The following is a 25,558-nucleotide window of genomic DNA, read 5'->3' on the forward strand; positions in this document are numbered from 1 at the left end:
GACGAGTAGCAAAATATGTACCTTCGGACTGCTCAGATTAATCACACAGTAGATGAGCACCCTGATTGGTGATGGGGATGGTATAAAGGGATGAGTTTGTGCAGCTCAAAGAAACAAATCTCCTTTTGGCTTTGCAGGTACCTAAATTATTTTGCTACAAAATCGAGTCCCACTGGGGTGATCCTGGATCTCTGGGAAGCCCAGAATTTCCCTGATGGCAACCTGAGCATGCTGGCAGCAGTGCTGGAAGAAATGGGACGACATGAAACCGTCGTTTCTTTGGCAGCAGAAGGAAATTACTGATGCAGCCTTGGCATGAACAGGAAGGACAGACACAGGGAGCGGTAATGCCCTGTTATTGCAAGTGTTTGAAATGAAAACCCAGACCAATGAGTTACACAAGAGACATTTCTGAGAAGAAAGCAAGCAAACAGAAAAAATATACAGCCCTGACCTTCACATGTGCTCTCCTTGTACATTATCACAGGATCTAAAAGAAATCATGCAAAGTTGTACCTTGAAAATATAAATCAACCTAATGTTCCTCTTGGCTTGGCTGTACACTGCTTGGTACAGGATTTTACAGTTTCCTAGGAAACGCTTTTTATTGCTATCCAGATATATGGATAAACTTTCTTAACAATCCCAGTTTCTATGGATGTTGTTTACATCAAATTCTGGACAGGGGTAAGGAGACTGTCCATGGCTCTTTATATTTTTTGTTCAAAGCCATTCTAGACAAAGCTGTGGACAGTTGGTTGTGGCTATTTCAGATTATTGTTTTCTGGTGAATTCAGATTTTGGCTACAATTCTGAACATTGATTGTCTCACAATGATCCTCCTGTCATTATTCTGTTTCCTAGACCTACCTGTAAAAAAAAATAATAATAATATACACAAAACCAACCAACCAAAAAAAATCAGTGTTTAAGAGGCATGCATCTGGAAAGCAGGTACTCTGGGTGCTAAGCAGGAACACACATACCATTCCCATCCTTCCCCAAAGGGATCCCCACTGAGCCTCGGTGGAAAATGGTTGTAAGACAGTGGGACTGTAAGGGTAGGAGTCAATTTTCAGTTCAAAGTGTAACAAGACCCTTTCTACCCCTTTGCGATATGGTGGGATTGGATATGCAATTCAGAGTGGTTAGGGGAACAAAAAGAAAAAGGAAAAAAAAAAAAAAAAACAAACTGAAAAAAGAAAAGAGAATTTGCTATGATAATTATTTACTAATTAGTATCTAGTGCAAGGATTATAATGATTATTATTATTATTATCATTATTACTTTATTTGTAGTTTTGTCAGCAGCAGGATAAGTTGTTCCCATTTTTATTGAACCTATTATCCTCTTCCTGAAGGTTTTCTAAGAAGCTTTTCTCTATATGCTGTCTGTTCTTCCCTTCTCCAGCCATCTTCTGGAGTCCTCCACTAGCACAGAAAGGTTGGTCATCTCTTGTTAGCCTTGCTGAGCTTAATGCTTGATAAAAAGAGGGTATAAAAACTGGTAATACTTCACTGAAGACAGTGATCTGCACCTAGTGGGGGGACATTTGGCATCTGCCTCATCTGCTAGTACTCCAAGAAGCAATCTGGTTCCTAGGTACCTGCAATGGCTTGGCCAGCCCCATCCAGTCTCCCAGACCATACACTCAGAGCCCACTGGTTCAGAAGAACAAGTACAAGCGTATGGAGGCTCAGATGATGACTACCTGATTTGTGTGCCCACTGGGTGAGGCTTACTCAGCACCTCTCTTGCTCTCCTCCCAAGCCATCAGCCATGACAAGTGTCGAGTGGTGAAGTGGTAACCCCATGCCTTGCAGCTTTTTGCCTGTAGCCTCTCTGCCTGGACAGTGCGTTACAGGTCCATGTTAGCCTGCTGGGTGCATTTAGCCTTCTGCTACCCCCCTCTTGGCTGTTGCAAGCTGGTGGAATGAGAACCTGGCAAAAAGACCTAACTATTGTTTTTATCAGTTGTCACTGCAAGCCTGTTTCATTTTCTGCTCTGTGAAAAGACTGACCTTTCAATACAACACAGCATACAAGATTGCAGAGGTTTAACTTAGAGTCCTGTTTGTCTGCTGTTTCTGATGCAAAGAATGCTTTATTTCCCATGCCATCAGTTTTAGACCAGGCCCTGGTTATTGCTATTGTGCACCAACAGCCACCTCTCCCCATGCATATATTCCTATTTAGTGTTCTTGCTCAGACTTGAGTTCTTTTGTCGTGGGTTTTTTTGTTTTGTTTTGTTTGTTTTGTTCTTGTATATTTTACTCCAGGCTTTTAACAGTGTGCCTTTAAAGGTAACGTTTTTGAAAATGTCATTGGTCAAAATTAAAGGAAAATTTTGTCTGACCTTTTTCCCATTTAACATTTCCATTGGCTTGGGACATTATTTTTTTTAATTTCTCAGCTCTCTGACATCAGTGGTGCTTTCTTTACACACTGAGCAGTGATCACAGAGCGCTCATTTTCTCAGTGGTTAGCCAGCAGTATGCAAATCAGATATCCAGTCAAATCCAGAGACTCTAGGACATAAATTTTAACTTTCATTATCAGCTCACAGCTACATATTTTGCCTGTGTCATCCTCTCTGTTCCTACCAGAACATGGAAATGCTGAGGGTGTGTTTTTCATAACCAGCCACCTTGTTTCTTACACCGTGCTCTGCAATGCTAATGGGAATCTTGCTTTCAACTTCATGAGGCTTTGACCAGAGCTTACAGCTCTGCTCTTTTTCTTCATCTTTTGCTCACCTTAGAGCTGTAGGTCCAAGCTTTCTTCCCTCCTGTTCCATTATCAGGTGTAAGTAGTTGTATCTAATGTGTTTTACTTTACCCTTCCCATGCATTTTTCCTGTGGAACTCCTTTCCCAGGAGTCTGACTTTCTTTCAGATTCTTCCTCTTTTACCTGTCTTTGGCTCACATCTAGGCTCACCTGTACTCCCAGCTGTGGGCTCTTGATAGGTGTGAAATGTATGCTCCCTTCTACTGGGCCTTGTGAGGAAGGGTCTCAGAGTTATCTGGTTCACTTCAAGACTTCTTTCCATGTGAACTATTTGATCGACCCTTTCAATATCTTCTTCAAGAAAAATAGATGAGTAATATTCTTAAAATATTCTGAATTTTGGGCATTATCCTTCTACTATTTTGCTGTAAAAGGGATTTATTGGGAGGGAGGGGGATTTGCATTGGATGACAATGAAGGATATCTCTTCCTGACAGGGCAATGGCATCACCATCACCAGGAGATGGAGCTGGTCTTCTTCCATACGGGCTGCTCAAAACTTGCAGCGGTCACAAACAGGACAGATTCTCTGTCCAGTTCTCCATCAGCCTTTACAGGGAATGTGTGAGCTGTCTTTTGTTTCTTCCAGGGATCCATACTTCGTTGACATCAGTGCTCACATGAGCTCCCACTCCAACTAAAGCTCTTTTCTTGCTCTATTATTATTTAATTTCTCCCAGTGTCTGAGGCAGAGCCTGGTAATATTCTGTGCAGCAGGGGAGTAGACTGCATGGCATCCCCCTTAGGAGGAGGGTGGGCAGCAAGGCCAGCAGGCTGCCGATTATACCATGTTGTGTGGGAGGCTGTGTGGCGTGGGCACACTGCCACCTCGTGGGGCAGTACCCTGAGGTGAAGGCCATGCTTCTCTGTTAGCCAGAGAAACACCATTCGGGAAAAGGTTGTCCCATTGCTTGGGCTCAGTTTGGCAGATAGAGCAAATGCTTAGAGATCGCTGTAACATCACAGTAGCATTTGCTCAGGGACATGATTTAGTGGAGGAATAGTTTGGCTAGGTTGTGGTTGGACTTGATGATCTTCAAGGTCTTTTCCAACCTGAGCAATTCTTTGATTCTAACATTTTACGTATGTCAGGTGAGCGCATTTGTTTTTGGAAATGGCTGCAGGCTTCTAATCCTCCATTTATTGCTACTTTTTAAAGTGCTTATCCTTTCAGTTGTCCACCATGTGCTGTATCAGTTTTGCTACTCTTCATACCACCTCTTTGTTAAGTAAGTGATTGCTAGTGATATGAATAATATATATATTATATAAATATATATAAAATTCCTACTGACTTCAAGGAAAATCTTTGATTTCTGAATTAGGAATGCTGTTGCAGACGGTTCTTTTCACATGATTTTTTTCAGTTCTTCTTGTGTTGTGTTCTTGTAAAGGTCGCTGTCAGTGTATGGGGTAAGTAAGTCGTTTGGGGTTTTTTTTTGTTTTATTTTTGCTTTTAAATCGATTAATCCCTTGCATCATGCTGAACAGTGCAAGACCTAAGAGCTGTTCTATTGAATCCTGCAAGTCTTGAGTCAAGATTTGATTCTCTGGGAGACTGAGGCTCTTTTTTTATCCAAATCATTGGCAGAAATGCAGACACTCATGAGACATGGAGTCTGGGATGCATACAGAGCAAAACATGTCTGTTGCTTGGGTTTCTTGCTATTTCTGCTGCTTACATGTAGAATAAATCTATTTATGATGTGCTGTAAGCCCATCACTGTGGACAGTCCTAATGTCTTGTATTGCTACCTAAAATAGTTTCTTTTGGGTTCTCTTTTTCTTCTTGTTTTGGGGGTGGGGTGGTATGGGAAAGGGGTGGGGGGGACCTTTAGACTCTTGTATGCTCTAGCCAAGTAGGTACCGCAGCCCAGAGGTTAATTTTAAACAAGAAGATACTGTTGAGTTTTTGCTCCTGTGCCAAGGGCACTTTGTAAACTATCTTCCTGAGTGTTCAGAAGTTTTTTCAGGTATTGCTCGGGCTTTTGTCTGGCCCCAGAATGAGTAATTGCTTGCAGGCTGGCTTGCTTAATCAGGCAGTACAAAGATATGAGTGGGTTGTGAGTGAAAACCAAACCTTTGGCCCTTCTCCCACAGGGGCTCCAACAAGGTATTGACTTTGGGGTCACCACCATAATTCACTCCTAGCTTGTGTGTGAAAGCTTGAGTTTATAAACTGAGCTACATTGCGGACTTTCAAATGCAGAAGGATGCATCTTCGATATTCTTTGAGGTGGGGTTTTAACAGTAATGTGAAGTGTGTGTGTGTATATACACACACAGGGAAGAGAAAGTAAAGGAAATCTAGTGTGGAAGGCTTTTAGCTTTTATGTTAGTCACCAACTATTGCTTGGGAAGGTGAAGGTCAAAATTCAGTGCTGTATCATCACTGCAAGGTCAGATGATAGGCAGTACCACAAGAGCCAACAGTTGTTTAAAAACTGGCACAGAAATAGAGTTGGGCTTGAACCGAAGCCACAGAAGTGAGCTCTCAAGTTTCGTAGGTCAAGCTTCTTGTTTGAAAGAGAATTATTCCATTTATTTACCTACTTGTGCTTTATTTAAGCTTAGCACATGTTCCCTGAACCCTTAAAATCCCTTTATCTGAAAGTCCTTTGGTAAGCTCTGATTGTATAAAAAAGCAGTGATAACTCGGAGTTCCCACTAACCTCTATCACTGAATAGGGTATCCCACATTATCTGTGATGCTGGTTAAGTGTATTTAATAGTGCTTGAGTCTCCTTGACTGTTATCAAAGAAATTAATGGCTGTGTGTACCACACCCTGGGTCTGGCCTTTTCTCCAAGAGCATCCTGTAGACACAGCAGGCACATAGCTTCTGGATGGCCTGAAGAAGCAGAATGTCACCTATGATCTCTCAGGGACATCCTACAGCAGTGAGGTGCCCCTCAGAGGCTAGCATATTGGTCTCCAGCTGCTGGCTTGCAGCTGGTGGGACAATAGTCCATAGATGAGAAAAGCTTGCACAGCCTCTTTGGTTACTGCCAGCTGGCTCTTGCTACAGCTTGCCGTTAAATTTAAGAGCTTAAACAATAAGAATAAAAGCAAAATCAGCCTGGAAAGTAAACAAAATTAAAAAGAATGAGAAGCAAAAGTGTCTTCTCCCATCAATCTTACAGGTCTGCTTTGCAAAAACACTTCCCAAAGTGTGAGCCAATACTGTATGTCAAAGCAGTGTGCATAACACAGTTGAGAAGTCATGGCATAACCATTTTGGCATATTCGTGTGGTCAACTTGTTTGATAACATATGTTCTGTTTGTTAATGTTGAAGAGAGAAAATGCAAAGGCTGTACCTTTATAAAGTGCAAAGTAGTTTACTTACTTTTGTACCTTCATAAAGTGTCAAAGGAGGGTCCATATGGGCCCTGTGTGATCCAGGCCGAGGAGATGCATTATGTTTTTTCCTCCTGTTCACAATTCTCACCTTTGCAGCTCTGCCAGGGTTTGTGGGATTTGTTTTCTTTGCTATTCAGACATGGAGAAGTATTTTGGTTTTGATTTCCCTATTGCTGTATCTTCTATGCAACTCCTTTTCTAAAGACTTACTACTGGAGAAGTGCTAGCCATTGCATTATTTGTATTGCTGTACAGTGGAGGTGTGGTTTACTAGTTCTGAGTGTGCCTCTTACCCCCCTCCCTTTTTCTCCTTCCTTCTGTTTGTAAATGCCTGCATTTATTCTGTCAGCCTGACATGTACAAAGTGTAAGAAAGAATTTTTAAACAGGTAATAAATTATATTTATAAGCAACTGGAAAAAAAAAAAAAATACACCACTGCTTTGTGTTCGATTGTCTAGTTCCTGGAAGCTTGGAAGGAATAAGGGGCCTTTAATTTAGTTTAATTAAAACAATAACAACCACCTACTTCTCAAAAGAAATGCTTCTGCAAGTAAAACCTCCTTGTGATGCAACTTCTCCTGCACTGAATTGGTCAGTACACCAGCTCTCACCTCAAGCCCATCTCCACACAGAGACCTGGGCATGAATCACTTCGGATAATTCTTCTGGGGCAACATTTCATTGTCTCAGTCAAAGGGGGCAAAAAACATATCAAAAGATGCTAGGTTCACAGGGGAAAGCTTCACCAAGGAGAGATCTCCAACCAGAGACCCTTCCCCAGTGGCAGTCAGCCTTTAAATGAGGTCTAAGAGAGGTGCAGCCAGGCTCCACCCCTTCCAGTTACACAGCAGAATTGCCTTCACCTCTTCTCCCAGGGCTGACTGGACCTAGTATTATTCCTGAGACTCCTTAGAGCTCTGCTCCAGATGTTTCTGCATTTATAGGCGGAAAATCAACTCTTCTTCCTTTGTAGCAAGAGGCACAAGGAATCAGTTTCACTTTCAGCAGGAGTCAGTAGCATGACTGCCAAGCATAAATGGAAGCAGAACAGTCCTAGTGTCACCTGAACTGCAGAAGATACAACTGACAAGGATAAATAATAGCCAGGAAACTAGCACAGAGGGGAAAAAAAGAAAAAAAAAAAACAAAAAAAAAAAAAAAAAACAACAACAACAACAACAACAAAAAAAAACATAGGCAGAGCTGGTAGGTAAGTACAGATGGCAGTAATCACATCATGTGAATAGAGCCAGCTGTGCCACCACAGGACAAGGTACTGGCATGGAGGCACGGGCTGAGTACAGCTCAACAGAAAAATGCTCTTTACAGACTGTCAGAAAATAACCAGAAAGGTAATTACATGCTCATAAACACTGAGCTGAATGATGCATGCTGAAACATGGTAGTTCAGAGTGAGAAAGCGGCTCACGACATAAATATGTATACAAATTTCTATCTGAATGTATAGCTACATACAGTCCAATGTCTCTAAGCACAAAGCTTTTCTCTTCAGCTGATGCAGGACATGGAAGCTGCAACTTGTATTTTTTGTTTTGCTGAACCACTGGGCTGGGAAAACAAGTCTGTGCACAATTACATTCTGCAACCACATTCTATTAAAAATAGTAGACATAATTAATAAAAACACTGGGGGAAGTGTGGATGGGGGGAGGGAGGGAGGAGGCTCACATAAAATTATTTAAATGCCAACTTGCTATAAATTTCCATAATCGGCCACAAAGCACAAGTGACTGCTCTATTCATGATAACACTTTTAATTACTATTTATTTCTCTCTTCACTAGGTTGCAAAAGGGAAGGTACATTTTCGGCTTTAAAAAAAATAAAAATAATGGAAACACATACATATAACATCTTAACAGTTGACTTCTTTGCTCGGCTGGAAAAATCTTATATAAATAAATAAATGAAATGTCTAAACAATCTAACCAGTGAAATGAAACCCAAAGGTAGTGTGGTAGTGTTTTTCAAAGACATGAAAAGTAAATAGAAATAAAAGCAATCTCTTTCATGGGGAGATGGAAACAATTTTTATTTCAGGGAACGTTAAAACATCCATATACAATTTGAACAAATACAACAGAACAGTGTGTTCCCCAGGTTTTCTAATTACAGTATTTACAGGTTTAATAAGGCACTGGTTCTCAAAAAAGAACACAAATTAGTTTCTTAGTCTTTACATCATCAACCTTTTCTTTAATAGAAATAACTCTGTGCTAGAGAAAGGATGGCAGTTTCTAGATGGCATCTCTCTCTTCCTCTTTGTTGTATCTTTCTTTCTTCGTCTCCCCATGCCATCTTGTCTATGCCAGTAAGTCACTAAACTAAACTTTCCCCATTAGAAAACTGGATTACCAAACCCGAGGCCATTAAAACCCCAATTAATTTTACCACCAGCTTCCAAGACCAAATCAATGCACGCCATGAAACTACCAAATCTGGAAGTGCCATTAAAAGTCTATAAATGGTAAAATAAATGTACCAATGTGTGTTACTGGGCACGTTAAAACCATGATAACTTCATTTGGAGTACTGCATAAAGTCAGCCTTGCAGCCAGCAACTGAAATGTCACTGTGCTAAAAGAAATGATTTTCTAAGCTTGCCTTAAGCCATTTTCATGTCTTACGAATACACCTTTATAGTGTCATTGATTATAGTATAGTGGGTAGGACATTTGAGGGGGAAAGTCCAACCTTTTGGGTCTAAGAAGAAAATGAGCAGTTACTCAAATAAACACAGACCCTCTGCTTTCTCAGGTGTGTGTCTCCTCATTTATATATACACACATATATACATTTATTTTCCTAAATAGCACCTTTGCAGTGATTTGTCAGTTATGCATTTTCATAAATAAATATTATGTTTTATTTAGTGCTTTACCATCCATAATATTTTACTCTTAATCCACATACTGGAGTTATTCCAGACACCCAGCTGAATATATATATATATACATACATATATATATATAAAGCCCTAAACATCAACTTGAACACTTAACATAGACACTTTATGTCACCTATCAACCAGTATCTCAGATCTCTTCTGGACTGAAAAAATAAGACTTGTTCTGAGAACAAGCACACTTCCACAGCACATGTCTTGGGAGAGCCACTCTGTCCAGCAAACCATTGGCAGGAAGCAGCAGGCAGCAAAACCCCCTCCAAAACACTTTCGGGGAAATAAATCATCATTAAAGTTAAAAATAATAATAAAATAAAATAAAGTAAAAAGTATTTGAGGAAAACACAACAGAGCAGGAGAGAGGCTTCCTGCTGTGTAACTGCTTACTGCAAGGACTGGACATGCAGGTGCCATGTGTGGGACCAACCAAGTCCACCACCTACTGCTATGAAAATCAAAACAATATCCCTGTTTTCAGGCACTTTACCCCCTCACCAGCCATAGCACGACCAACCCCAGCCATTAGCATTTCCCATTCTTTTTGTCAGGGCAAGAAATCCAAGCCCCTTTGGGATTGGGTTTGTTTCATAAGGCAAAGGGCACAAAGGCAAAAAGTAAAATGAATTCACGTGGAAACCCTATGAGTCAAGTCTTTAAGACAAAAAGGTACTTTTTTTTTTGTTGTTGTTGTTCACAAACCTTCAAATAAAGGCACCCAAAAGAGCAGCAAACTCAGGCCTCACTGATGCAAGTATTCTATTTATTAAAGACTGTGGAAACCAGCATCCCCCCTCTGGGGCTGGATTTGTCTTACTGTTAATTTGCAGAGATTTACTTTTTGTGTTGCCTGGTATTTTTGGGTACAGGCAGAAAAACTGCAAAGCAAAAAAACCAAATAGAAAACCCACTCTAATTAATTAAAATCCTCTGATTAAACTTTAACACCTATAATCATGGAGCTCTCGTTGTTTCTCTTGAACCTCACATTTTTCTCCATTAGCTTGAAAGAATTAAATGGTAATTTTTCAAACTAGAAATACCTTCAGGGATCCTTGAAGCTAAACCCCAATTATATTTGCCTACCTACCACAAATAAATCAGTTTTGTCCAAAAACGAAAAAAAAAAATATATATATATATAGCATTACATAAATGCTAAGGATAAATCCAACATGGCAATTATTTTACTTCTGAAATCGTTTTAGCATAATCAAGGCACTATTTGTAAGGATCTATTCCAAAATTAAACTGAACGCTACCACCTGAAACAGGACACGAGAGGGCAAAAAAAATTAAAAACTAATAATTTAAAAAAAAAAAAAAAGTGTAAAATAGGAGCTCCCATACAGCTCAGTTTTGATAATCTGATGAAGAACAGAGATCTTTCCATAGAAAAATACTTCACGGGGAAAATGTTGTTGTCCTGTTGCCTTTCATTTCCTCTTCAGTTTTTACATTGCAGTATCTGCTGCAGCTGTAGGAGGGAGGAAGAGAACTGTGTTTCCTGAGGCTCTTCTCTTCTAAAAAACTCTTACCATTGAGATGCTATGCAGTCCCAGCTTGGAGGTGGAAACTGTCGCTAGCGTGCAGGCTTCAAGGCTGCTGAAAACCCATAAAAAATAGTAATAACTTCATGTCAAAATGCTCATCAATGTGTGGTGCCCTAGAAGCATGGTCTTAAATGTATACCTGCTGCAGCATTCCAGCTGGTGCCTGGTGATGCCAGGATTGAAGAAGGGCTTTGGGATGAACGCTCAGAATGAGCCCCTCACTGAGATGACAGCTGCCATGAGGTGTCCAAGCACTGTGCTGGAGCTGTGTCCCAGTGGCTTCGGGTGATCCTAAATGAGATGCAAACTCCCCAGGGGCAGGCACTCGCAAGAATTCTGCCTTCCACTTCTACGACAGTAGGGACATAATCAGTCTCTGCACCAGGACAATCCCCCAACTTGCACCAGGCTGTGGGAAGTGGCTTTCAAGATGATTCCACTGCAGCTTCCCTGAGCTGCTCAGACCCTCTCTTTTTCTAAATGCTGGAGTGCAAGAGTTTCATTATAAATGAGAAAGTCGCTTTGCTTACATCATCAGCACAGTTTCATCCTTTTTTTTTTCTTTTTAATGTAACAATATACATTTTTTTAACTTCTAACCAAAGGTTTTATTTTCATAAAATTTAAAGCGTTATCTTTTAAAACAATCAAAATAATAATAATAACAATAATAATAAAATAATAAGTGGCTTTCATGGAAAGCAACATGCATAACCTTAAACCAGTTACTAAAACTGTATATCCCTGTGTAAACAAGGGCAGATAAGCCTCTCCCAACCTTGCATTGCCAAAATTCAGCTGATCTTGCCAAGAACAGTCTCCTCAAAGCTGTCAAACAGTTGTTCTTAAATATGACTGCACTTAGGGTACTTATCAGCACCTCTCCATGACTTCTGCCTGCAAGAGAAAGTCTGTTTCCATGGGTCTTCATGAGAAGGAGCTGTTTTTGCTCCATCAGAGCTTAATGTCCTGCGACTCTGACATTTTGGCAAGTGTTTTCTTGACTCGTAGGGCTGTGAGCCGGGATGCAGGGTTATGGGCCCAGCACTCCATCATGAGCTTCCCCATCTGCCGCAGGCACTGTGAGAGAAAATGGAAGGGGAATCAGTGGAAGATGAGACTGCAGCTGGTGGCCAACAGAAAGGAAGTAAGTCTTTTCTATCGCAGCCAACAGACATAGATGCTGGCTTTCAAACAGGACAACATAGCCTTGCTCTACACCTAGCACCTATTTCCGAATGCACAAAAGCCTTCCTAGAGATAGACACCAAACATGTTCCCTCTGGTGTGACCTCCCTTTCTGAAGGCTCAGCAGTTGCCATGAAGCTGCATTCCTGGGCACACCTTCCCACAGGCTGTGGAACAAGTCACCCAGAGAGGCTGTTTAACTTTTACCTCACAGTCCCAAATTATTCACAACTTGCAGAATCTCAAACATTCATCTGCCTTCCAAACATTCATCTAAAGGGTCCTGTTCCCAAATGACAGCTGTCTTCTGGGACCGTAGGAGACTTTATAGCACAAAGCTGTACCAATTAATGTGATTAATGACCCCTCCATAGAATTGCTTTTGCAGATAGCAAGTTTGGTACATCAAGAGTTTGTCTCTGATTCCACCAGCACAATGTTGCTTCATTACAGACTCTTGCTGGGGACTGTTCAGGTTCTTCTCCAATCCCCTTACGTCCAGATTTGACTGGAAAGAACTCTCTGAGTCCTACATCTCTTCTGAAAGGCTGCATCAGTAGACCTTCTAACTACAGTGCAAAGAAGTGCTTCTTCTGTAGGACATAAATGCTGCTCTTCTGTGCAGCCTGGATGTAGTGCTAGCACTGCATATTAATACCTTAAGTATGAAATACAATCTCATGCATATTAATACCTTAAGTATGAAATACATATCATGCACTAATGGTAAACTAAAATCATGCTAAAATCAGGTTTCCAGGACTGTACACCTGTGATCACATAAAAGCTGTATGATCACTTGAGTTTGACTAGATAGAAGAAATTTGATTATTTTTTTTCTTTTAATGTAAAAAAATGTAGGAATCATATTCCTTGTACCAGTACCCACTGAAGTTGCAGCCCGTACACCACATACACCATCAGTGCACTCAGGACTAGGAAATAATCTATCTTTCACAATGTTTGGTTAGCCACTGAATTGTTATTAATGCTGGGAAGAACCACAGAATCATAGAATCACAAGGTTGGAAGGGACCTACAAGATCATCTAGTCCAACTGTCCTTCCAGTACCATAGCTACAGCAAACCACCAAATCATATCTTGGAGCTCCTTTTAGGATTCTATGATTCTGGGAAGAGAAAGCAAAATGAGCAGTAGATAAATACAGAGACTGGAAAGGTCCACATACAGATGGCAATCTGGTGATCTGGTAGACAGGCAGCAGCCCATGGGGCTTTCAACACCTGCAGATTCAGTGGACATCTCTGAGAACATCACTTTTCTTCCTAGGCCTGGTTTGCAGCAGCAGTGAAGTTCCTCCTTACTCAAAATGACACAGAACTAGGTCAATCTCACTTACCCATTCTGATTAAAAATATTAGGAATTTGAGCCCATGCCCTGTTAAGCAACAAAGCTGTGTTTTAAGGGATGGTACCTCATCACTGCTCCATCTGTTGGGGAATGAAGGACGTAGTCTTTTGATGCACACAATTTCCCGCATGTCCTCATAGGAGGGGTCACTGGGCACAAGGTCATGATATGGGAGCTGGTATTCTTCCACTATTCCTGAAAGAAACCAGCAGTGGCGCATCATTGCAGAAGACATTTCCCACTTGCCCCTTGCTGACAGCATAGTGCTGCCCTCTGCCATGCACTACACTTTGTCCACTTTGTCTTACTCTCATTCCATTTTGGCCTTTCCTGCTTGAGTTTCATGAATTCATTGCAATGAAGGAAGTGCTAGCTCATGGTATCACTGCAGGACAAGCTTATTTTATTAAACCTTGCCATTTCTACCTGGGGTAGGGCAGTGGGACATGCACATCCAGCACTCCATATCCATTACTCAACCACTGCTCCCTCTAATCCCAGCCATTCCCTCTTCTGAACTGGATTTTCTCAGTTCCAGCAACAATAGCATAAGCACAATTTGCTGAGAAAATACCCTTAGTGGTTATCAATTAAATACATTTCTATGAAGGACTTCATTGCCCTGAAAGCTCACGTTACAGTCAAGCTCCAAATAATCATTAGCTACTTGCCAAGTGAGACAGTTTCCATCACTGTTGTCCAGTCTAGCAAGCTCCGATAAGTCATGATAAAAAAGAATAATTTCTTAGCAATGAGCTCCTATCAGAGCAATTATGCAGATAATGAACTCTGAATTAGGTTTACCTCGTATCAGTGGATCTGGCACATATTAAATACCTGCTTTTTTGGGAAATGGCAAGGCATTCTTTCTGCACAGCAGTGATGACGATAACATTACAGACTGTACGCAACATCATTGCAATTTACTTTACCAGTGTACACACACAGGGATCATGTTGCTCACCAGTGAAATTCAGCTCCTCTCAGGTGAGCCCACAGCAAGCATTCAGCACACTGCAAGGCTTTAAAAATCAATATAGCCTGGAGAAGGTAACACAGACCCAAGAGGCATGCTCTGCTCTTTACTTGCCACCAATCTGGTGTGTAACCGCTGCCAAGTCATTTCTCTGCATTTAACTCTCCTCAGTGGCAAAACAGAGGTAATAACAGCCATCATTTCTGTACTACACCGAACAATATGTGCAGAAAGCACACATGGCCTATGCAGACAAGAAGGGTTCTTCACCCTAAAGCTGCAGCTGGCTGCATTGCTTCATCATCACTCTCCTCGTGCTTGAATGCCCCATACCAGAAGGAACTGAGGCACATGACTGGTACAACAAATGATGTAATGAGTGCCTCTTCCTTCTGCTTTTTTTTAAAACTTGTCTTGTAAATAGATTATTTATTTTAAATAGCAGTGCTGCATCCTCCTGAATCGTTTATCTTTCTTCTTATATTTAACTCTGACAAGACGAAAAATTCACTACATTCTTTCTGCTACAATAGCTGAATGCCTCCAGTTCAGCAACAATATGTTGTCTTTAAGAAAAGCACCAAGATTAATGCTAAAATAGCTGAATGCCTCCAGTCCAGTAAAAATGTGTTGCCTTTAGAAAAAGCACCAAGATTAGTCCCAAACTCCTTCTGCAGTGCAAGCATCTGCTACCTTCAAACAAGCCACTAAGAAACAGTATAAATCTTTGCTGTTGCAATAGCATTGATGGATGCTTTAAAGTAAGTTTCAACTAGAAAAGATAAATTAAGAGAATTACATGCATGGTTTATCCACGTATTTATTACATGAATAATAATACCACGGGAAAAGGCCGTAATGGAAGATTAGGGCTTATAATCAAAACATTGCTTTCACTGACACAATTAAAAGCAAATTCCTAACAATCAAAAAGGTAAGATTGTCATTTACCTCCTGACACACATCTTCTGGCTATCTCCCAGAGGATGAGTCCAAAGCTGTACATATCAGCCATGATGTACGACTGAAAGTGATTTCTGTTCAAGCTTTCATCCAGCACCTCGGGAGGCATATAGCGTTTTGTTCCTACGCGGGTGTTTGGAGGGATGTCTACCTCATTTGTATCACTAAAATAAAGAGAAGTAAAAAAAAGGCATCAAACATGCTATAAAAGTAGATTGAAAAGAAAGCAACTGAGAAGAGAGAAGTAGTAAATTCAGACCACATCCACTCTCAAACAAGGTCAAAAGTAGTCCATAATCTTAATGGAACAATTCTTACAAAGAAAGCCTCTTAGTGTGAACACAACTCTTCCTAAAAGGCTGACTTGCCTGAGGCAGTATTAAGCATCCAAATGCAGAACCACAATGGAGATAAGACTCAACAGGGATGCTGTAACATTTGTGAAATTTCATTAGCATTAGACTGAACTCTAATGCTCATGATAACAATCAAATCTTCATTAAATGCTATTTTCTTAACGTACTCCACCACATAATGCTTTAGTCTTAGTAATTATTGGAGGACACTAAATAGCTCCAGCATTATCATTTAGCTATAGCAAATCAGGTCTGCAATGAAGAAGAGTCTATGTTTTGCACATGCATTATCTTTGATCTCTCTCAGCCTCTACACATCACAGAGTACAAACACACAGATGGAAATGTGTAAAAAAATCTAATCAAAGGCATCACATCTCACATACCGACCAGAAGAGACAATGTGTTTCTAACAGGAAGCAAACACCCAGCAAATGTGTGGATCTTTATTTTTCATTATTACTTAAGATTCAACTGTAGCAAAATTAAAGTGTTCAAAAGTTTAGCATCACGCATACGCTGAGGCTTCTTTAGAAAGGTCTGTTTCCCTTTCCTCACCTTCAAAGCTTGAATCTTTTAAATGCAACAGATACAACAAAAGCTCAGAGAATAATCATGCAACTGTAATTTTCTTTACCTGAAAGTATGAAAATTACACATAAAAGCCAGACCTAAGATACAACCAGTCACTGATGCAGCCATTAAATCATACATATGGCGGTTGCATTTGTGGCCCCCCCCCAAGAACTGACATAAATCTAGTGACCTGCACTATCTTGCCAGATTTTGAATAAAATGAGAAATGCAAAAAGCTTTACTAAACTCATTATTTTCAGTGTGACATATCCCTCTCAACCACTTTTTTTCTGGTCATTGCCTGGGAAATGCTGTCTAAGGAAGGATTCTTTATGAAAACAAGCTATGCAAAGTAAATTCCATTCAGATAATGAGAATTACATATTTCACCTTTCATAGAGACACTTGGTACCTCCCAGTTCTCAGTTCAAACCTAAGCAGTATGCTGCCCTGTATCTGCCAGGTAAAGTATGCCTACAAAGGATGAATTTCTTCCCTGAAACTTTTACAGAGAACAGGGTATTTCCTTACTTATTGTTTTCCAGGCCCCTGCTCCCCAAAGTAAAATTGTTCCTTTCTCATCTCCTACAGAAATGTCAGCTTCATAAAGAAAAGGCCTCACCAAGAAAGCTGGCAGATAAGTCACTAGTGAGAAGGGCACATAAAACCATCTTTTCTTACACTCTGAATAATTTCAGTTCAAGATCTGTAGAGATTTTTTTATACATACATACTTAAGGGAGCCCATAGTTTCAAAGCTGACCTCTGAAATGGAAAACTTCAGTCTACAGCCACATTTCTGTGCTTGGAAAAATCAGAGCATTCGTAACACACATCTCCATTGGGACCAGCACTGAGCTCAGGCTCCTTGTGAGCAGAGCAAGCAGCTGTCAGAGAGCAATGACTTCTTTATGAATCCCAGGAGCAAGCAAGTCTTACTTGTCTGCTCCTTCTAAGTTGTTTAAACACATAACCATTTTTAAAAATCAAATTTAAAAGCCATTTCAAAAATCAAATCTGTACTTTAGCAATTTGATTTGTTGGAAATGAAACAAAACACAGCCCAAATGGGGTGCTTTTCAATAAATCCCAATTAGCAACATGTGCAAATGATTAGCATTATTCTATATAACTTATAAATGAATTATTTAGTTATTAGACAAGCTGAAAGCTTCAGTGACAACTTTACTGATGCAAATTCAACCCGTCTGTGCCAAGTCCTTTTAGCACAGGGCAGTAATATGCAGGTTGATACTGAGCAGTCAGTGATGAAAACTAAATGCTTATACAAATGCAACGGATGTGCTCAATTACTGGAAAGCAACCATTTCTACACCTGGAGTATGTGTTTATGCAACATCCACACAGGCAGCTGTATCTCACGTACGGGTGAGCACTGCATGAAGGTGATGCAGGTGCTTGCTCCCACATGCAGACTCATGCATACAACACAACCAGCATACGGCTCTTACCCAACCTTCCCTCAGCCTGCTTAGCTCTACTCACCTAATAAATTTAACAGCCAAGCCCAAATCTGCTATACAGCAGGTTCCATTCTTTTTCACCAGGATGTTCTTACTTTTTAGATCACGATGGGCAATAGCTGGTTTGCCTTGGGTGCTGAAGATCTCTGTATGTAGATGGCACAAGCCACTAACAGAGGTGTAAGCCAGTTTTAGCATGCCTTTTGTGTCCAGGGTGGTGGATTTTAGGTAATCATAAAGGGAGCCATTTTCATGATAGTCAGTGATGAGATAAAGTTGGGTCCAAGAGCCTGTGCCTTTAATGTCTGCCGCAATGAATCCTGAAAAAAGCAATAGCAGGTTAATACTTCTCAAAGAGTTTTTGACTGCTTAGGAGTCTGAACTGTCAGCCACTTCCATATTTTTTTATTTTAATAACAATTTCTTTTATGTTTCTTACATGCAGCTGTGCCTTACCTTTAGCCTTTTACATGTTTTCAGAAAGCTTAGATACTTGAACACAGGTGGCAGAACCAGATGTGTGATTTTTTGAGCAATAGCCATTTCCCCATTATTTTTAACCTGCATACTAATCCTTCAAGCTTTTTTCTTTTCAAAAGTGCAGGGGGACTAACTGCAGAGCACAGCAGGCAACAAAGCACATAAGAAAGGGCATCAGACAATGACGAATATAAAGTGATTAAACTTAAGAAAGCCATTGCTATCAAATGATGATCTTTAATTTCACTCACCGAGAATATTTTCATGCCTCATCAGGACAGTTTGGTAGATTTCTGTTTCTCTGAACCAGCTGGCCTCCTCCGTGGTAAAAAACACTTTGACAGCTACCTTTTCACCACGCCACTTTCCCATCCAGACTTCCCCATAGCGACCTTTTCCAATCTGTTTTACCATCTGAATCTGTTTTGCTATGGTCCTTTGAACCTGTAAAATGCCAAGACTCGCAGTGAGAATTCACTCTGCAAAAATTTTCTGCATTCATCTCAGTCCTTCGTCTTCTCTCTGAACAGCAGAATACGCAGCAGTTGCAAAACAGATTTCAACAAAACTTTGCCATATGGATGCTCCTCTTCTTGCCCCAAGGGATAGCGCTAGTGAGGCCATTCCTGTCCCTGAGAAGAAGCCTTTCTATCTCATTTACAAAGGCTTACCTACTCAACACCTTTGAGACAGACTCAAGTTCACTAAAATTACTGTGAACAGCTTTCTATGAGCTTCCTTGAAAATCCCATGACTAATAATTTCAAAATATTAATTAGCTATTAGGAACCTTGGCCATTACTTACCCAGTTAGGATCCAAGTGCCTACATCAATTTTACTAGGAACCAATGTAGAAATGAAAGCAGAAGGTCAGTGCATCTATTTAGCAGCTTTGCAGAGGTACACAGCACATAATGATGAACTATGCATAGTAGATGGGCTGATTCTACATTTAACAAACATTTATGATGACAAAGAGTCTTGAACAAATGGAGACCGTCAGAACATATTTGAAGATCATGTATTTCTGCAAGCTCATAGAAGAAAACTTAAAGTAGATGCTGCAACACAACCCACTAGTGTTCATTGACCAGCCTCACCTTAGTGTAACAGGACATTAAGATTTCACCACAGCTAACAATTTTTGGTTTTGTAGGATTTTACAAGATTTTGCAATTTTATTTTATTCTAGGGTGTTTCATCTGGCTCAGGCTATTAGTAAAATCTGGATAAGTGTCATCTTGAGGTCTCTAGGTTTTGCTTCCAACCTATACAAAATTCCTGAGAAGCTTATTGCAACAAGTCTGCGCAGTCTGAATCTCTACAAAATAGTAATCCAATGAATTTCTGCAACCCTGGCTAACAAAAATGATCAAACTCTGATTTTAAAATTATTTGCTTCCTTTGCTATTCCTGGAATGACCACTGAAACTTTCAGTTTGGCAACACAGAGCAGGACTGCCACAATCCTCCTGAAGCATGAATGCATATCCTAAGATGAATTGAAAAGGTATTAAATAAGGTCTATTGCCATTTGTTTTGTGAATAAATTACTGTTTTCATGTGTCTGACGTTTATGAAAAGCAATTTCAAAAGTTCCAGCTTTCTTCTGTTTCAGTTTACACGCAATCCCATTTTTTCAGCCCTGCAATGTGTAATTAGGGTTCCAAAATGGTGGCTACAATGCCATTCTTTTTTATTAACATCAGTGAAAACCAAAAACAGAGATCAGACTGAATTTTTAAAATTGATTTATTCTCCGTTATACCCTTATGTAGTGATTGAACAATAGTTACATTACATTGGAATTTTGCTTTAGCATTTTGTAATGTCATTTTAGCATTGTTGCTTTCTAATCCGCCCATTTTAAAAATGCATCCTGAACAATAATGCTGTTATACCAAATAACTCAATTTGTGTGAATATATGTAATGGCATCATAAAGCACATGAAATTACAATACTTAATGATGAAAAGTTCCTTATTATATTACATTAAGAAAATGAAAAACACATTTCTGTTATGGGTTTTCAGGCGGCAGAATACTATGTGAGGTCCTTAACTTGGTTTGCTTTTGCTAGAACTAGTTAGATGATTTACTGTGAACAATTTATATTATTTTAAGGAATTTAGCCCTTTCTTGAATCTGATTATGATTCTTAGAACAAAGCAGTTAATCAAAAATGCTAGATGAACTAATTCTATAAGTATAATGTAACCATGCAAATTGTTTTCAGTGATTTTCTTTACTCATTTCTAGATTTTGTTTTGCTGCTAGAGTTCCGTGACCCACCAGGACCCCATGTCCCATTGTTTCCTTTCCTTGACTCCAGTCGATCCAACTGCCAACTATTTCTAACTTCTGCATTCTGCTTTTCTGATCTTCAGCTAAATGTCTCCATCTAATGCAGACTAAAATTCAGACAAGCAAACCTTTTGTAATTTCAACATTTTGGACATAGGGGTTTGTTCCCCTATAAACCTCATAAGGCTGGAGTGCAGTCTACTGAAAAGCAAAATTCACTGAAAGAGAAATAAGAAAAAAACATACATGGAAAAGCAGACAGGGAACTCTGAATTCTGAAAGCTCTTCACATGTAACACTGAAAAAATTCTCTCATTTATGTTCTCAACATTTTACCTCCTTCCCTGTTTTTGAACGTGGATTCACTGGGGCATTAGCTTTGCATAAACATCTTGTGTTGGGCAGTGGGGTTCTGCATGCTCACGCAGACTTGATTGTACCCGAGCTTATTGGCTCAAAGCTTTTTAGTTACAATTTGCTGTACTTTTTCTTGGTTTAAAATTTGATTGACAGCATTTGACCTGCAGCAAACTTTTCTGTCAAGCAGCACAGGAAAAAAATGCTTGCTGAATGTCAAAATCTAGATAAAATCTTGGTTAATGCTTGTTTTTGATGTAATAGCTGTACTCGTTGGAATAAATTTTCTGCACAGGAGGAAGACAATACTGTTTATCATAAACTTACATTTTGAAATAAATGTGAGCGTTATGTTCCTGAAATAATAGCCTTGGATGTTTCATTCCTTGAATAAAAAAATAAAGCAGCTGAAAACAAATTATTCCACAATGTAGTCTAGAGCATTATTGCCAGGCACTTCCTATCTGTTTGTTTCAGGCACGGGCCCAGAGGTACTAAGCTGTGTACTTCCAGTAAACATGTAGCAGTTGTAGCTGTCTGGGAAGTGCAGCAAACATTTATTATTATGGGCAAGTTTCGCTGTAGCTCTCATTTTTCTTCTCTTCCACAGAAAATGACGATTTAAAGCGAAAGTCAAGGAAAGATGCATATGTTTTCATAGGCAAAGAGAGAGCTAGGGACAGCAGCAAGACCAGAGATCTCAACTTCAACCAGCCAAGGCTCACTGAGGTGGAGAAAGGTATAAACTGTCACAACCAGGCATTTTTCCAGCTTTCTTGTCCCAAGAGCATCCTTTGGATGAAGTATTGCACAGTGATCAGCTATGAGATAGACCAGGCCACCTGCTACCCATGTGAGCTGCTAGGAACACATCCTCTCAGAGGAAAAGGACCAAGTTCCTTGTGTTTGCTCTAATTGCAGTATTTCTTACAGAGCCATAGAAACAGCTAGGTTGGAAAAGACCTTCAAAATCACCAAGCCCAAATTCTGTCACTATAATGAGTAGCTACAAGTGCAGAGCAAGACCTTGATGCGGAAGGCATACAAAAAACAAAATGATAATTAAGAGTCCCTCACAGACAAATAAATTGGAAACTATCATTAGGAATGGTCTTTGATATTAAGAATAATCCATTCCTTTCCATGACAGAGAAAGCCTAAATGTAAATGACGGAGTTTTTCCTCAACAGAGGAAAATGACCCCATCCAACCTGGCTTTGAACACCTCCAGGGATGGAACATCCACAACCAAACCGAGTCCAAACTGAGTCCACTTTTAGCCAGCCACTCAACCTGTCACCTCATTTCAAGGAAATAAAGTTTCCCATTTATTTTTCTCTTTTAGGTTTAGAAAACAAGACATGAGAGCAAAAATAAACAATAGACAGCACTTGGAAATTGGGCAACATCGCCAGTAATAGGACCGCTACAAACTAATCAGTTTGGAAGAGACTAGGGACATATAATCTCTGAAAAAAAGAAAAAGAAATCTAATTCGTGCTGTTCTTTCAGTGCTAAAAAGCAACAATGGCCCTTGAGAACACAGGCTGCTGCACAGAATTGTTTTGCTACAGAAAGTAAAGCCATTGCCTTTTTGGCATGTGAGCTGAGGGGGTTCAGTCATCCTGCAGTCAGTTCAGAAATAATGGTAAAGCTCACTCCATCCCCATGCCTTTAACCTTTGAGATTACCTCAGTACAAGGTAAAATAATTCATTCTTGACTTCTGAATGCAAAGTGAAGTCTGCACATAAAAAGGTTCCGCACTCGATGAATTGCAATTTCTTTCACATAAAGCCTACGTGTCAGTGTTGGAAAAGCTATTGTGTGTTGCACATAAAAAGTGAGAAAATAAGACTGCAGGCTAAATGCTGTCATTTGCACTGGGGTAAATCCTGATAAATTTCTGTGGTCTCTGTTGGTCTCTATTTCCTCCATGGTATTCTCAGTTAAGAGAGGAATTAAATAGAAAACAAAACAGAACAACTAAGATTTTTGGCTGAGTATACATGAGGAGAAAAAAAAACCAAAAACCACCAACAAAAAAACCTCTCCTGATTCTAACGTAGGGGTTTGTCGGCTTAAATCCTTGTCAATTCTAGAAGAAAAATAAATGAAAGACAAACCTTAAAGACACAGTGCCTCCTTTCAAACACTGACAAGCAACACCATTTCTTGTGCACTGCTTTGTTTCTCCTTTCACTCATTTTTTTCTTGTGAATTGACATTCAGATAATGCTGTTTCCTTACCAGGAGAGGGAGCCCGGAACCGCTGCCTGAGCTCTGGGACTGCTCGATCAGATCCTTCAGGGACTCTCCAGGGGGAATGTAGGTCTCGTCCTGCTCCAGCCCGATGCTGTAGCGGGGCCTGGCTTCTTGCCGCTTATACCTGCCGTTCGTACACCAAAGTTAGCTTCCAACGTAGTGAGCAGGGGTACAAAGGGTAAAGAATGTTATCCTCCACGTCAGCTTCATATATAGACAAATGGCTTCCTCGGCTTCTTTGACCAATATTTTCAGTTTTATTTCTAACAAACCATTTTCAGCATCAAACCTTTAAGTATAAAACTCAAAGGCTGTGCTGCATGCTATGAGCTTGCAAAACTAGGAGATGCTTTTCTTTCAGAACCTTAAAACACAGCCCAAATAAATATGTGCTTTTATTTTACCAGCTGCAGCAGGTCTTTTAAAAGTAAAAGGAGGAACAGTTGTGGGACCTGGGAGTATTTAAAAAACACAAAAAATTATTTGAACATATGTAGATTATGATAATATTCTACATATTCTTACATTCCTGTACTTCCCTCTTTTTTAAGATCAGTTCCTCACCACAAAAACACACTAAAAAAGTCTTAAGTTTTTGTTGTTGTTCTGCATAAACTTTGTCCTGTGGCATTCTCAGCTTCACTAAAGAGCAATCTGTGCTTCAAACCAAAAGGCTTCTTATGATGCTGGGTGAAAGATTATACATGGAATACATCACTGAGGTTTGTCTGTGATTAACATGAACAAAGTACACATTCTTTTCACATGATAAAATTACATCATTTTCCTTTTTCCATTTTCTTTTTTTTCCCCATGAGGTTCATCTTAAATATTTCAAAATTTTGAGTCCGCAAAAAGATAAAAAGTTAGGAAGAATGCTAACAAGCTGATAAAATGCTCCTTATTTACCTGAAGTAGCAGAATATGATGATAAGCACCAGAAGTATACTACAGACAGTCACCGAGATCAGCAGGGCCTTATGGTGAATGTTTCCTTCAGCAAAGTCTGGAGATAAAACAGAGCAGCAGGAGGAAAGTGAGAAAATTTGGAAAGGGAGATGGTACAAAGTCAGTATGAAAAAATGCACGCCAAACAAAAGGTTGTTGAAGCTGTGAATGCCCCATCCCTGGAAGTGCAAAGCCAGGCTAGATCGGGCTTTAGGCTGTCCCTGCCCATGGCATGGGGGCTGGAGATAGATGGTCTTTAAGGCCTCTTCCAGTCCTAAATCATTCAGTGATTTTGACTCTGTGATTCTACTACAGCTCTGTACACAATGCCTATGGATTTCACTGGGGTTTTGTGCTTGTCCTCATTGAGCCTCACCAGCAGGGCAGAACCAGCACCCACGGGAACCCATGTGCTGATAAAGTACTTACTCTGTTAAAGCATGGATTTGCAAGTCCCTGTTTGACTCTGAACGAAATCAATTAGGAAAATCACACCAGGACTTGTTGCTTTGTGTCTTAACCTATGTGATCAGCGAGGACATGAAAAGATCTTAAATCTGTATCTTAAATCAATGGCATCTGATCAAACAGTTAATATAACAAATAAATAATTGTGTTTGTCCTATTAGGGAAACAGAGTAGACCACCCAACCCCTGAGAAGGCAAACTGCTAAAGGCTTTGTAGGCATATTGTCAGGACTGCAGAATAATCCAGCTCTCTGATCCTGTTTAAACACTTAAGTAGGCATTTCTTTCCTCATTCATTCATAGCAGCCCTGTGTGCCAGAAAATGCCGTACTGAGGGGTGAATCCATCCTTGTAGCAGTTATTCTGTAAAAGACTTTGAAGATGAGCCATGTCAAATAACTTGAGGAAACACCACCGCATGAAAACTACTAAGATGTTTCAGTCAGTCTTCTCATGGAAGACTAACACTGTGCTTTAAAGGGCATCGTTAATCCCCAAATTTGTATTCTTGACTCGGGCAAGTGAAACTGACCTTCATCTGTGCTTCCCTGCTGTAAACCAAAGATGTCTGGCACTGCTTTTCCTTTAAACACCCCAGTCTCAAAATTACACATCAGCATGTACACACACAAACTGTTCTCTTCTAAAGTTGCTATCTAGAGTACTGCAAATGAGGATAATAGTTCCTGAAGCTCTCCCAGCCATGCCACCTTGCATCTCTCACACTAATGCCGAGCACATCATAAAATGCAAGAACTCTATCCTTATCGACTCATCCTGGAATAGTGCTACTGCATTTCAGATTTACAAGGGTAATGAGACAAGGAGATTCCTAAGGGACTCTTGGCTTACTGTCAGGCTCTTTTAGTTTAAAGATCCAATTTCTCCCTCTGTTTTTGTGCCCAAACTATTCCTTCCCTTTCCTTTTTCACTACAAACAGAGATTACCTCCCAGTGCACCTTTTGATCATGCTGGTCATGTTTTAACCTGCCATTACCTGCACCCTGAACATTAACAATGTAAACATTCAAGCCACAGCCAATGCTTTTGAAAGGGGACACTGACTTGATGTCTATCAGGAAAACACCAGAGCCCGTCATTCCCACTGTAGTGGCAGATTTCTACCTGGCCTGGAGTTGAAATCGAGAGCCCACTGGGGGGAACCCAGCCCTCTCCTGTGATGATGCGGG

The 25,558-nt window shown here is 40.1% G+C and overlaps 2 protein-coding genes across 9 annotated transcripts in view; one reads left to right on the forward strand and one right to left on the reverse strand.

Moving 5' to 3' along the window:
- The window catches only part of UNC5C (unc-5 netrin receptor C), a 238,359-nt gene extending 231,796 nt beyond the window's left edge, over nt 1-6,563 (forward strand). For both annotated transcript variants that reach the window (XM_072334831.1, XM_072334832.1), the window contains one exon: nt 138-6,563. In XM_072334831.1, coding sequence (XP_072190932.1) covers nt 138-303 — 166 coding nt within the window. In that variant the 3' untranslated portion in view covers nt 304-6,563. The remainder of the gene's footprint in view (nt 1-137) is intronic.
- Nucleotides 6,564-10,427: 3,864 nt separating this feature from the next.
- The window catches only part of BMPR1B (bone morphogenetic protein receptor type 1B), a 233,994-nt gene continuing 218,863 nt past the window's right edge, over nt 10,428-25,558 (reverse strand). For 6 of the 7 annotated variants that reach the window (XM_072334635.1, XM_072334639.1, XM_072334641.1 and 3 more), the window contains 7 exons: nt 23,861-23,957; nt 22,937-23,075; nt 18,276-18,468; nt 17,567-17,864; nt 15,117-15,292; nt 13,254-13,384; nt 10,428-11,708 (listed from right to left, as the gene is read on the reverse strand). In XM_072334635.1, coding sequence (XP_072190736.1) covers nt 11,583-11,708; nt 13,254-13,384; nt 15,117-15,292; nt 17,567-17,864; nt 18,276-18,468; nt 22,937-23,075; nt 23,861-23,957 — 1,160 coding nt within the window. In that variant the 3' untranslated portion in view covers nt 10,428-11,582. Of the gene's footprint in view, nt 11,709-13,061; nt 13,142-13,253; nt 13,385-15,116; nt 15,293-17,566; nt 17,865-18,275; nt 18,469-22,936; nt 23,076-23,860; nt 23,958-25,558 lie in introns of those variants that run through there. The other variant, XM_072334640.1, reaches the window with a different exon arrangement.

This window comes from Excalfactoria chinensis, chromosome 4 (genome assembly GCF_039878825.1).
Source record: "Excalfactoria chinensis isolate bCotChi1 chromosome 4, bCotChi1.hap2, whole genome shotgun sequence".
Taxonomy (NCBI): Eukaryota; Metazoa; Chordata; class Aves; order Galliformes; family Phasianidae; genus Excalfactoria; species Excalfactoria chinensis.